The sequence below is a fragment of the Notolepis coatsorum genome (genome assembly GCF_963971535.1).
Source record: "Notolepis coatsorum genome assembly, chromosome: 1".
Classification (NCBI taxonomy): Eukaryota; Metazoa; Chordata; class Actinopteri; order Aulopiformes; family Paralepididae; genus Notolepis; species Notolepis coatsorum.
In genome coordinates, this window is record NC_140165.1 from 197,477,922 (window position 1) to 197,490,722 (window position 12,801).

Here is a 12,801-nt window from a genome sequence, read left to right on the forward strand (position 1 = left end):
GCACAGCTGCACTGCATCAGGTGCAATCAAGCCCACACACCTGCCGACCCATGAGGCAATTAACCACAGGGAACAGGGATTGACAGCTATCCCTCACAGAGAGGTGAAATAAAGCAAAAATAGACAGCTGTCCCTCACAGAAAGGTGAAATAAGGCAAAAACCATGACACATACAGATATACAGATATATATCATGACATTTATGACATACAAGATATGCAAATATACAGTACTGTTAAACAGAGATCCTAACAGAAAATATATACATATGAGGGGGAGGAAACTGTACATTATTTAGGAGGGGGTGGGTGGGTGGGAGGGGGGGTTTGGACATTTACGGGGGCCAGTTTAGAATTGCAGCCTCCCGTAGGTGTTCTTTGTCTTTGAGAGCAGTTTTGAAGGTTGGATTAAATTAGTTTTACGGCTGTGGGTAGGGCGTTCCACATTGATGTGGCATCATTGCGAAACGTGTTTAGTCCCTTGTTTGAGCCGAATCTGGGTTGAACATGAAAGCAGAAGCAACTTCTTGAAGTTGTTCTGCAGTGCACCCGGCTTCTCAGTCTGTCGTCGTTGCACTTCCAAATTGCAATCAGCGCTGGAGTTGTCAAGGGTTGCTTCTTGAAGCAGTCAAAATGCGCTCCTTGGCTACAATGGTTGTCAATCATTTCAACATCAGCTGTGACCAGTTCAGAACAGTCCCGGCGCCATGGGCGGGCATTAGGGGGCCGGGCCCGCCCACTGAGTCAGCTGTGCCCACCCTGATTTTTTTTCTTTTCTTTTTACGTTTTTACGTTTTTTTTTTTTTTAATCAAAGTCAACTATCCAAATCCTTAGTCGGGGACAGCCCTAGTGGGCACTGATGTCAACAACAACACTACTGAAGCTAGCACGGCACTCTGTGAGAATTTGTTTTCTACCCTCAAGAACGTCTTTACAGAACATCGCCTTAGTATGCTTCATCGACGCAACTAAGGCCAATTTAATTCAGTTGGCATTTGAGAAGGACTTAACAAAATGAGTGGAGGGGCAGGGTTTTAAGAAGATTTCACTCTGTCCCCAAACGCCGCTTGCCGCTCTACTTATGATGGTGAGTAGCCTGTGGAGGAATTTTGTTTGCTTTTTTATGCACCTTATTTTTGTCAGTTCAGTTCAGTTTGTCAGTGAATTCAGAAGTGTTGAATAAATGGAGACTTTTCAAAGATATAGAATAGAATAGAATAGACATTTATTATCCTGAGGGAAATTTGACACTGCAAATCACTCAACATTAAACATTTAGACAGAACAAGTCACAAATAAGAATAACAAAACAAATGGCCTAAGAATAGAATAAAATGAAATAGAATAAAAATAGAATAAAAGATACAGTAAATAAATACAGTAAAAATATACTGAAGTCTACAGTAGGTGTAATAATGCACAGTGCTGTTTAAAAAGTAAGAGTCCAGGAAGATGGTAATTGTCACTCTGTGCTCAGTGATGCAGTGAGGCACAGTGATGCATTGTATAGTCTGATGGCTGTCGGAATGAAGGACTTCCTGTGCCGTTCAGTGCTGCATTTAGGTAGTGTGAGCCTATAACATGCTCCTCCTGTCAGCCAAGTCTGTGTATAGTGTGTGGGAGGGGTTTTCCCTGATGGCCTGGAGCTTAGCAAGGTTCCTCCTCTCCGCCACCCTCGCTAGAGTCCAGCTCCACCCCAACCACGCTACTGGCCTTCTTGACCATCTTATCCAGCCTGTTTGTGTCCCCTGCTCTCAGTCCGCTGCCCCAGCAGGTCTGTTATATATATCCGTTCAGCAGTGATGCCACAGATTACTTGTAAAAGTAATCTGATTACTGATTACTGATTACTCCTTTAAAAAGTAATCTTAGTTACTTTACTGATTACTTGATTATCAGAGTAACTTAGTTACTTTGAAAGTAACTAGGTTACGAAGTCGTCGTCCCTGCTGCTGCCACAACATAAGAATGAATAGTAAAAAAAATAGTAAAATGTACTCAGTTTGAGTAAAATGTACTAATAGGGCAGGTAGGCCTATCTATATATCTATAGATTTCACAAAAGATAAATGGTCAATAACACCACATGTAGGCTGATATGTAGCCTACCTTTGAGGCCTGCCCTATTCAGATATGGTTCTAATGTTCCTAGTGAAACAGGGGAGAGGGGTGAGTAAACCAGTGATTATATCTCAGTAACAGAATCTTCTCAAACCTCTTGTCAGAAAGTCTGTTCCTTCTAGGCGTGAGCACCAACCCTCCCAGACTAAAAAGCCGTTCCACAGGAGCACTTGATGGGTTGGAGTGTTATACTTCAAGAAAATGTTCTTTATGTTTGAAGGTCTATCCAGTATCTGAAGCTCATGCTCTTAAAAACAGTCTATTAAACGGTACTGCTCCTCCTATGCTATTATTATTATTATTATTATTATTATTATTATTATTATTATTATTATTATTATTATTATTATTATTATTATTATTATTATTATTATTATTATTAATTATTATTAGTATTATTATTATTATTATTTATTATTGTGTGCTACTGACAACCTACATACTGCAGTATTGATTGATTGATTGATTGAAAAGTTTATTAACAGATTGCAGAATGGGTACAGTACAGTACGGCTCAATACATACAATTGTTAAGAGGATGCAGACCTGAGAAAGACTTTCGTCTTGTTTCCATCAGGGTCCCCCATTTTCAATTCATCATATGACACACACGACATACAGATAGACAGTACTGCTACATCTACTGTATACATTTATGACATACCAGATTTTCAAATGCAGTACTGTTTGTGATACTAAAAAAATCCAGAAAAAGAGTGTATATACATTTGACATAGAAACTGTGCATTGGGGGAGGTTGGGTAGGTGGGGTGGGGCTGTACATTGGAGGTGTGTGTGAGTATGGTGTTCCATGTTCATGAATAGTGCAATGCAAAAGATGTTTAACTCAAAGGTGGAACATACCTGCACTATGGTTTAAATCCAGTAAAGAAATCAAGAAGTCGATGCTTCGGGTTTGGTTTTTTTTCTATCCGTTTGGTCGTGCTGTGCTGTATATTCCAGATGCGGTAGACAGTATTTTGTTTCCTCCGCATAGTGTTTGTTTGTTTGTTTGTTTGTTTGTTTGTTGTTTGCAAGAAAGCATTACCAGCGTGAACGTCTCCCTGCTAGCTCGCTAGTTTTGGTGAGCCTGATAATAACAATAACAGCCGCGCCCACCAGCATGGAACAACGTGAGGTTGCGTGCTGTGACGTCACTCCCCCAATACAAGGAAATACAGCTCCAAACGTATTTTTGACTGTCTAAAACGAAATAAAATACTGCATTCCGCCTGCATTATGAATTTATGATGAGATAGTAACGAAATAGTAACGCACAGCCACATGGACAAGTAACTGCAATCAGATTACTGGCTTTTAAAGATTAACGCGTTAGATTACTATTTTCGGGGAAAAGTAATCAGATTACTGTAAGGCGTTACTTAGTAACGCGTTAGTGGCATCACTGCCGTTCAGTCTGTTATTGTATAAGTGAAAGTTCTTAAGATAGAGAGAAATTAGATTTTTCAATTGCCTCTCTGCTGTTTAGTTCAGCACCGTGGGCAGCGCCAAGCAAGCCACAGCGCCGCTGTCCCAGCTGAAACGGATAAAAGGGAACCTTTGTTGAAAAACCATTGTGCCCCCCCCCCGAGAACATTTTATGCCCCCCCACTAATTTGTTTCTGCAGCCTGGTCTGGTTCAGAAGAACCCACGTTGAACTTGAGAGGTTATGTATCCTTCCGCACCGGCGAATTATAGTCCCCTGTGTAACTAACCAGAGTGCTACGGACTGGTTTAAATTTGCATCAGCTTGCGCCAATATGGGCAGGGGCACATATATTTAGTCATTTAGCTGACACTTTTATCCAAAGCGACTTACAAGTTCTGTATGACAAGTCATCAGGAAGGGCACAACTCTATCAGCTGAGTAACAATGTTCATCAAAGTGTTGAGTGCTACAGTGTAGGTTAGTGTATTAGGACAAGTGCATGATGACAGTAAGGTTAGTTAGGGTTATATTTTTTTTATAAAAAAAATATATATATATTTAAATAAAAATTTTAACTGGTGTGGCACCTCAGGGGCACCTGGGATTTCAGCAGGGGCACATGCCCCTGGTGCCCCAGTGGTAAAATCGCCCCTGCTTCCCAGGCCTATGATTAGTGCTTAGCATCCACTCAGTGCAGTCTCTCAGAGCCTCTCTGACTCACTACCACCTGCTGGCGGTCAAGATTTGAGGCTGGTGTTTAAGTTTAAGTTTAAGTTTATTTGGATCCCCATTAGCCACAGCAGTGCTGGGGCTATTCTTCCTGGGGTCCATAACACATAAAATACAGTTACAGACGTATACACTCACAACATTTACATGTCATACAGACAATTAAAACAACAATAAAAACCCTTATACACTCATAACATTTACATGACATACAGACCATTAAAACAACAATAAAAACCCTTATACACTCACAACATTTACATGTCATACAGACAATTAAAACAACAGTAAAAACCCTAATCAAATTCATAATACAATATAAAAATACAAAATTATACAATATTTTAATAATATATCCCTATCAGACACACTAATAGTTCATCACACTAATGACAGCAGACTACTTTGAATCAAGCTAAGCTACCCCCCCCCCCCCTCTCCTTGACCTGCGGTAGTCCACTTAGCACACTCCTCTGCTGTAGGTGCTGCTGCTGAATAATGTAGAGAAAAACCTGTCTGACTCAGCCATCTGGGCAGGTCAACACACACACACACGCACAGGGGCATCGCAGTGGGGGCGGAGGTTAAAAAGACCAAGGTGGGGAGGGCCCTTGAAAAGCCTGGCACAAAATGGTTTAGTCCACACCTGCAGGGCTTTTCTCGTGGTTAACCTCTTAAGCCCTAGCCATATTTTCAGAAAATGTGCCGCTGTCTTAAATACTTCGAAGCTTCGTTGATGGCACAAGCTTCGAACACAAAAAAAATCGAAGTTTAAAAATAAAATAAAAAAATATATTATTTTTTTTTAATAATATTTTTTTTTTGTCTCCAAAATCTTGCGCCTCCATTCCAATGAAACAAAAGTAAGCGGCGCCTTCCCGCCTCCATTCCAATGAAACGAAAGTAAGCGGCGCCTCGACTCCACCTCTCTACAATAAGCACGTGGAGATTATCTGTGTTGAAAACAACAAGGACATGTGCAGCAGACATGTCGACGAAGAAGCGAAGCAATGTCGTTTGTTATTTAAGACTATGTCGGACAGATTTGTGTTCATTGTGCTGCTTTTTTAAAGTGTCCTGACCCATATAAAAATATGTCTTAATAAAACGTGCTTAATTAAGTCGAATTCTGCCTTTGTCTATCAACTACATATAAATATTTATATAATTGTTTGCTTGATAGACGAAGGTTGCAACATAATTATGTAATGTCATGTCGTTGGCTGTGAGAGCAGCCCCACTGCACCCAGGCAGCGCAGCCGAGTGAAACCTTGTTGGCTGCGTCACAGTCACGAAAGGGGCTACTTAATTAATTAATCCAATCCACTTTATTTATAGAGCACATTTAAAAACAACAGTTTACCAAAGTGCTGTACAAGTCCCACAACATAAGATAAAAAAAAAATATAAAAAAAAAAAATATATTCAAAGCTTCGAATTAAAATCGAAGCTCGGCCCCGAAGCTTCGATTGCCAAAAAAAGCTTTGAAGGTCAGCCCTAAAAAGTACATATACCCAAGTAAATGGAAGATTGCTCCACTTCTACAAGGCCCATTTGCATGTCCTTGGTATGTAGGGACATCTATGGACCTCAGGGAATGTATTCCCAGTGTCAGAAATATTGTGTCTGTTATGGGGGGTGTCGGGAGAACCCAAGAGCAGAACACAAGGCACAGGAGAATGAAGCGGTTTAGGTTATTTAATGAAAACCCAGGGAAGGACAAGGGGACAGGTAGTGACGTGCTGGGAGTGAGAGAAGACCAACGGGTGACGGGTGTCCATCCGGTCCCGGGGAGGTGCAGGCTTGTGAGGTCCGTAGGAGGGGGTGCAGGCCGGAGGGGTGAGGTACACACAGGAGAACAAATATCAATACGACACATATAGCTCTCAGGTGTGTAGGCCGGCCCAGGTAGACAGACTGATGGTGAGGCGGGAACAGGGAGACACCCATATAAGGATGTGGAGACCTGCTGACAGACAGGGAAGAGAAAGGCCCTGGCTGTGGCTGTAACAGTGTCTATTACTATGCTTGAGTAAATTGTAATGAACTAAAGGGTAATATAAATATTTTTTTTATCTTTGACGGTGAATAACACCATGCTAACATTGACCAGATGTGAGAAATTGCCACTGAGCGTATTCAGCACCTTCTTGAGAACAAGTGTACAAAGACTCTAAGCAAATGAATAAAGGGGATATGATTTAGAGGGGTTCTTGTAGATACAGTACAGAATTCTCCCATCCGGACCAAAGATGAAAAATGATTGTCAGTCCGGTACCGGACCGCTCAGGCTTAACTCTTTCACGGCCACAAGCTTTGCCCATCTGCACTGACTAGCGCCAGCTTTTCTTGACCATTTTCACGATATTTCACAAGCTTTGCGGAGCTATTGTATATTCTCTATTATAGCTATGGAGACAATATAGTATGGCTCATTTGACAGACACTATTTCTAGTCCAACATGTAATAAAGAGTTTGTTTCTACACACTGTAGTTTGTAGTTTATTACACGCTAAACATCGCCCATTTCCAAAATAATCCAGTCTTTTTCCATAGATCGCAAGATAAAACGCGTTATATGCAATAAGCCCAAATCGTTCTGGTTGATCCCCTGAAACCCCAAATACTCCCAAATCAAAGGTATATACCATGTACACATGTGCCTTCACAAAATCATCAATTTTTCTTACCCCGAAAATGCGATCGTTAGAAAACGCTTGGTTTAGGTCCGGTAAAATAGGACACTGTGATCGTTACAGAAACATGTTTCAGGTTCGGTAAAATAGACATAGGGGGTCCTTACTAGGGATGGGTACCTTTCACATTTGAACCGATACCTGTGAATCAATACCGTTACCCAACGGTACCTTTTTTCAGTACTTTAGTCTCTAAAAATGTAATCTACCTACCTCAGTTGTAAAAAAAAAAAAAATCCAAACTTAATATTTAATAAAGTGCTGATGTAAAGCACTTTGAACTGCAATCCCCTGTATGAAAGGTACTATACAAATAGTAATTATTATTTATTTAGAACAATATATATATATATACACACAGTCACACATAGGCCTGCCGCGATAAGCAATAAATCGATTAATCTGCGCGATAATTAAAATGAATGCAATGATTTTGACGGGCGCGATTAATTGCTATTTGCGCGTTTGTTTTAATGAGGCGGAACCAGTACCTCTTGTCAGTCACTCTCCGTGGGGGGAGGCGGGCCGCTGGCGTTACTAGAGCACAGCACGGGAGCTCCTGTGAGCACATAGCTTAACTACATTTCTCAATAGTGTTTCTCCTTTTAACCAAGTAGCGTTCTTTGTAGTGTAGCTATTTTTAGACCCAAGTAGTTACTCACTACTGCCCGGAGAAACTGGACTGCTAAATAAAGATTAAAGATCTAGCGTTGATGCTATTCAATCAGTTAGCTAAATAGCTAACAAACTAAATACAATGTATAGCATAGCTGCCTACAACACACAATAATGTTAATACAATTACATGCATCATTGTATACAATGAACGGGTGGGGCTAGTCAAAGGACTGGACACAGGGACAAGTTAAACATGAATTAATTTATTATAACAGGTAGTTTTGAGTTGTGCGTACGCACCACAGGGCTATTCTATACGGCGTTGGCGCTTCCTCATCATTGATTGCCTGTAGTAGCTGCATCTAACGTTAGTAGCTAACGTTAAAACTAACCTAAAGTTAGTTGTTCACCAACAATCTCAACATTTGTTTTATCATTAGCTCAAAAACACAGAACCGGACGAGACAAGTTGGCCGCTCATACGTTCTGCTAGGATAATAACAACAATACTTCCGCTCCGGACCGGTCGGTGGGTTTCAAAATAAAACACCGGAAAAGACGTTTATTTTGTACAGCGTTTTCCTCCACGAGTACTCGAGTACATCATGTGATCAATCGATCTGGATTATTTTTGCCCATCCCTAGTTTATCCTGTGCTGAAGTCTCCATTCCAATATAGATAGTATATATTTTGGTGTTTATTTGATTATTGTTTCACTGCCTTTTTATTCATTACGTTTCCACAGCTTTTTCCTCATACTTTATTAACATGGTACCGCAAGGTACATTAATAATACATGTACATGTTAAAAGGCTGACACAAAAAGCCAGACAGAGGGCTTGTTTCCAGTTTCAGTTTGTTTTATAATAAACAATCAAACTGAGCATTTTTTTATTTAGGATATTTAAAATGTCTTCCAATGTTAAATAAAGGTTTATTGCACTTTGAAACGGTTTCCTTGCATTATTATGCTATTATTATATTAGTAAAAAATAAAAAAGGTTAATTGCAAACTTTTGGGAAATACATTTCTCAAAAAAATGATTCTCTCAAAACCGCAATAATATCGTTTATCGCAATAATTTATGGGACAATTAATCGCCCAGCAAAATGTGTTATCGTGACAGGCCTACTGACAAGTAAAATGTGGATTCCGGACTTTCTTTTCCCCATGCGTTTTCATTCAATCCAATCCAAAGGGTGCATTACCATCCGGCAGACGATAGGGGGCGGTATCTTCCCTGTTCAAACTCAGACAGAGTCCCAGTGGTAACGTGAGGCTAGATTGATGAAAAATTATGGAAATCGATAATAAAAAAAAAGAAAGATTAAAAACTAGATTTCTCGTCGCTTGGCACTCAACACATGGCATGAACTAACAAGATTTCTCGTGGCTGGCACTCAAAGTGTTAACACCACTAACAGTCAATCGCCTCACCACAGACTTGTACCGCAAAGAGGAGGTGGTCATGGTAACGGCAGTGGGCGGGGCCATCCACAGCCCGCGCTTCCCCAGCTCTTACCCTCGCAACCTGCTGCTGTCCTGGAAGATGCTGTCACCGCCGGCAACCAGGATACGCTTGGAGTTTGACGAGCGCTTTGGACTGGAGGAACCAGATAACGGAGTATGCAGGTGAGGAGGGGAGATGGAGAAGAGAGAGATAGAAGGGGAGCGTGTAGCGAATCCCAACCAGACAATGGTGAAGCTTACTGATTTATTTATGTTCAGCCATCTTCTGTATTTTGAACACATTTACTTTCCTTGCTGGTACACCTCTTCTCTTCCTTTAGAAACACTAAGAATTACAGGGCAGAAAAATATCAAAATTAACATTCATATATTTACATCATATGCTGTTTTAACCGTACTGTAACAAAGGTAGCAGACAGGGGTAGGTGCAATATGGTTGTACAAGTAATCAAATACACACAGCCAGGGGCATTTATTTAAGTAAAACAGAAAATTAAGCAAGACAACAAAATCATACTGGCTCCCATTGGAGTCCAGTCCCTAACTAGGCCGGGCCGCTGTCCGGCTTACCGGTTGTCAACTCACGGTTTTAGATGTCTCCCAACAGCTCTCTCACTCTCCATTCCAAGACACCCTCCGATGTTCTTTGTCTGTCCTCTTTGAGAGGCATGCTGATTGCTTAATTGGGAGACAGCTGTGTGTGTGTGGGTCTGCATGTGTGAAGCTGTCAGTCCTCTTCTCTCCATTGGGAGGAGCAGGCAGGAACAATCAATCAACATTCCCCTCTGCCCCTTACAGTACATATGGTCATTTATCAGAATGCTTACAGTGACATATAACCTTTGGCATATGTATATGAACAGCTATATATTATATATTACAGCTATACATATAAACCTCAATGTAGAAGCTAATGTTAGCAGCAAATGTTAGCATGACTGTGTTACAATAGAGATACATTCAAACATATCCTTGCCATTAAATCAACTGGATCACATATCACTGAACATAGTCATAAACAAACAGAATCACATAATACCGTATTCCGAATTTTCAAATCTATGAATTGTTACAATACAACAAACACACCTAGAGTATAAAAGACAATGGAAACTCTGGTGACATTTGAACCTCCTTGGCAGATTTTAATATTCTATTCAATGTCACGGACCTGTATGTTGCCGTTAAGAGGCATACTGGGACCCAGAGGGTGCAGTACCAGCCAGATCCTGCCAGGTGGCAGATATCAAGAGTGCAGTAAACATTGCGGTCCATCGACGGACCGCAAATGACATCACGTCATAAATCAATCTCTCCAGACTGTATGACATTAAGTAGCGTTTTAACCATGCTAACCATGTCACAACAGCAGTCATAGTGTATATTTTCAGCAATACGTTTGTTTCCCAATAGGTTAACCTCTTAGGTTAACACATTAACTGCCACAGAGTTTGCCCGTCTCATACCACTCTCTGCCACCACTCTAAGCCTATGGAGATGTTCACCTTCTTTGCAGGGCTATAACTTTTTAAATTGTATTGCTAAATTGACATTACTATGGCCCATTCAACATCGATTATCTATCGTTCAGGATGTAGGAACGTTATACTTTTTCATTCATAGATTCATATGAAAATACCGTCTAGAATATAAATATGTTTTTATCGTTTTCTGCAGTAATTCCTAGAACGTGAGTTATAGGCATAAACGCATATATAGATTATCAACTGCCGTTTGTTGCCGATACACGCTATATTAAAAATTTCAACTGTACATGATCCTAAACGTTATGACTCATCATGCGCGGATGAACGGGGGGGGGGGGTCGTTTATAATTCCGTGATCGTCAGTAAATGCTTTATGTAGTATGGTTTTGTTTGCATTAATAATAATAAACAATCACGCTGAAAATGACGTCAGCGTCCTCTTACCGTTCGCCGATGAGACTGCAGGAAAAGATCCCACTTATTTGACGTGGATCGACTAGATCCATTTCCGGTTTGTATAATAATAATAAACGCCCAAATCAATTATTGAGTTATGGCAGCGATCCATATACACGGATGTGTGTCTAGAGTCCCGCAACAATATGTGAGTGCCGGACGCATTTCCCAGATGCACGGAGATCACCAGAGATCCATTTCCATGTAACTCGCCGATCATCCACCAGGCGGCAGTATTGAAGCGTTGCAGAGTTGTGCAGGCTCCCACTGTATCAGCCAAGGCTGGGTGAGGGAATTATGAATACCATGGCGAAAAAATGAAATATGATCTCAATAACATCGTACGCCGTGGAATGGCAGAATTAGCATGACCTTGAAACACGTTGTACGACGTTAAGCCCGGAGCCCTATTTTCTGAAAATCTGCCTAAAATACATACCTAAGTAAATGGAAGATTGCTCCACTTCTACAAGGTCCATTTGCATGTTCTTGGCATCTAGGGCATCTATGGACCTCAGTGAATGTATTCCCAGTGTCAGAAATATTGTGTATATTACTAGGCTTGCTTAAAATGTGATGAAACAATGGAGAATATGAATTATGATTTTTCTTTGCATATTTGACAGTGAATAACACCATGCTAAAAATGACCAGACATGGAAAACTGCCACTGAAAAAATAATCTAAGGAAATTAATAAAGGGAAGATGATTAAACAGAAGGTTTTGTAGATACAGTACTGAATTCTGCCATCCGGACCCATGCAATTTGAAATATTATTATAGAATATAGAATGTGAGGCCTATAAATGACCTTATTATAGCCAACTTGCACATCTATGGATCGGGCCAAATCTACTCTTTCCAATGGCAGAGTTCAATTTGGATTTAGTATCACCAGGCGTGCATGAAGAACCGAGAATGAAATCGACTGTAAACACAGTCAGCTTTTTATTTTTGTGACAGGTCTGCCATTTTGAATCCGTTTGCAATGCGGATTGTTGCTAAATGTTCACAGAAGGTAGACACACTAACTGCGCTCCAATCTATGCCAATAACATTCAGTTTTGTGATATAGTATCCCGAGAAATAAGAGAAATAAAAATAATTCATACACAAGTCATTTGTTTGCAGGAGGCTAGAATTCCCTGGGTACTGTAGTTTTTTTAAATTGCAACGCTCATTGAGAGCTCTGGATGCCCTGTGCTCATATGACTACAAATCTTCATCATTCGGCAACTCAAAATGGCAGATCTCCGTGAAAATATTATCACATTTCAAAAACTAAAATCTCACTAATAACACCTTAAATACACTTGAAAGACTGCTTCTGTTTCTAAACGTTATATTAAGTTATCTGTACTTACTTACATGTAAACATAGATATATGTGTCATATGTTCAGTATATGTGTCTTATCTTTTGAGTTAGTCTTTACATTTTATTTCTTAATATTTGTTTTTTTATTATTATCTTTTTCCTCCTTTTTTTCCGTTTTTCTCCCATCCCAATGTTAGTCATTATGCCAATTCCCAATCCCCTTCCTGGTCGTTGCGCACTCTACCCCCTACCGTCGGTCCGGGAGGCGTCAACATTTTAGGCAACCAACTTGTGTTCAGCGTTTCTCTGATTGGCCACGATGCCCATGTGACCGCGGCAGCGCGAGACAGCGGCAGTGCGGAAATAGGCTATAGCTATTGCCATGCTCTGCAACAAACTCTAACCTTAACCAACTCCGAAACAATGCCTAAACTTAACCCTAACCTTAACCAACTCCGAAACAATGCCTAAACT

At 40.5% G+C, this 12,801-nt stretch overlaps 1 protein-coding gene across 3 annotated transcripts in view; it reads left to right on the plus strand.

Annotated features, from left to right (window-relative positions):
• The window catches only part of pdgfd (platelet derived growth factor d), a gene marked incomplete at its 3' end in the record, with an annotated part of 171,500 nt that overhangs the window by 40,590 nt on the left and 118,109 nt on the right, over nt 1-12,801 (plus strand). For all 3 annotated transcript variants that reach the window (XM_084325701.1, XM_084325703.1, XM_084325702.1), the window contains exon 3: nt 9,040-9,229. In XM_084325701.1, coding sequence (XP_084181827.1) covers nt 9,040-9,229 — 190 coding nt within the window. The remainder of the gene's footprint in view (nt 1-9,039; nt 9,230-12,801) is intronic.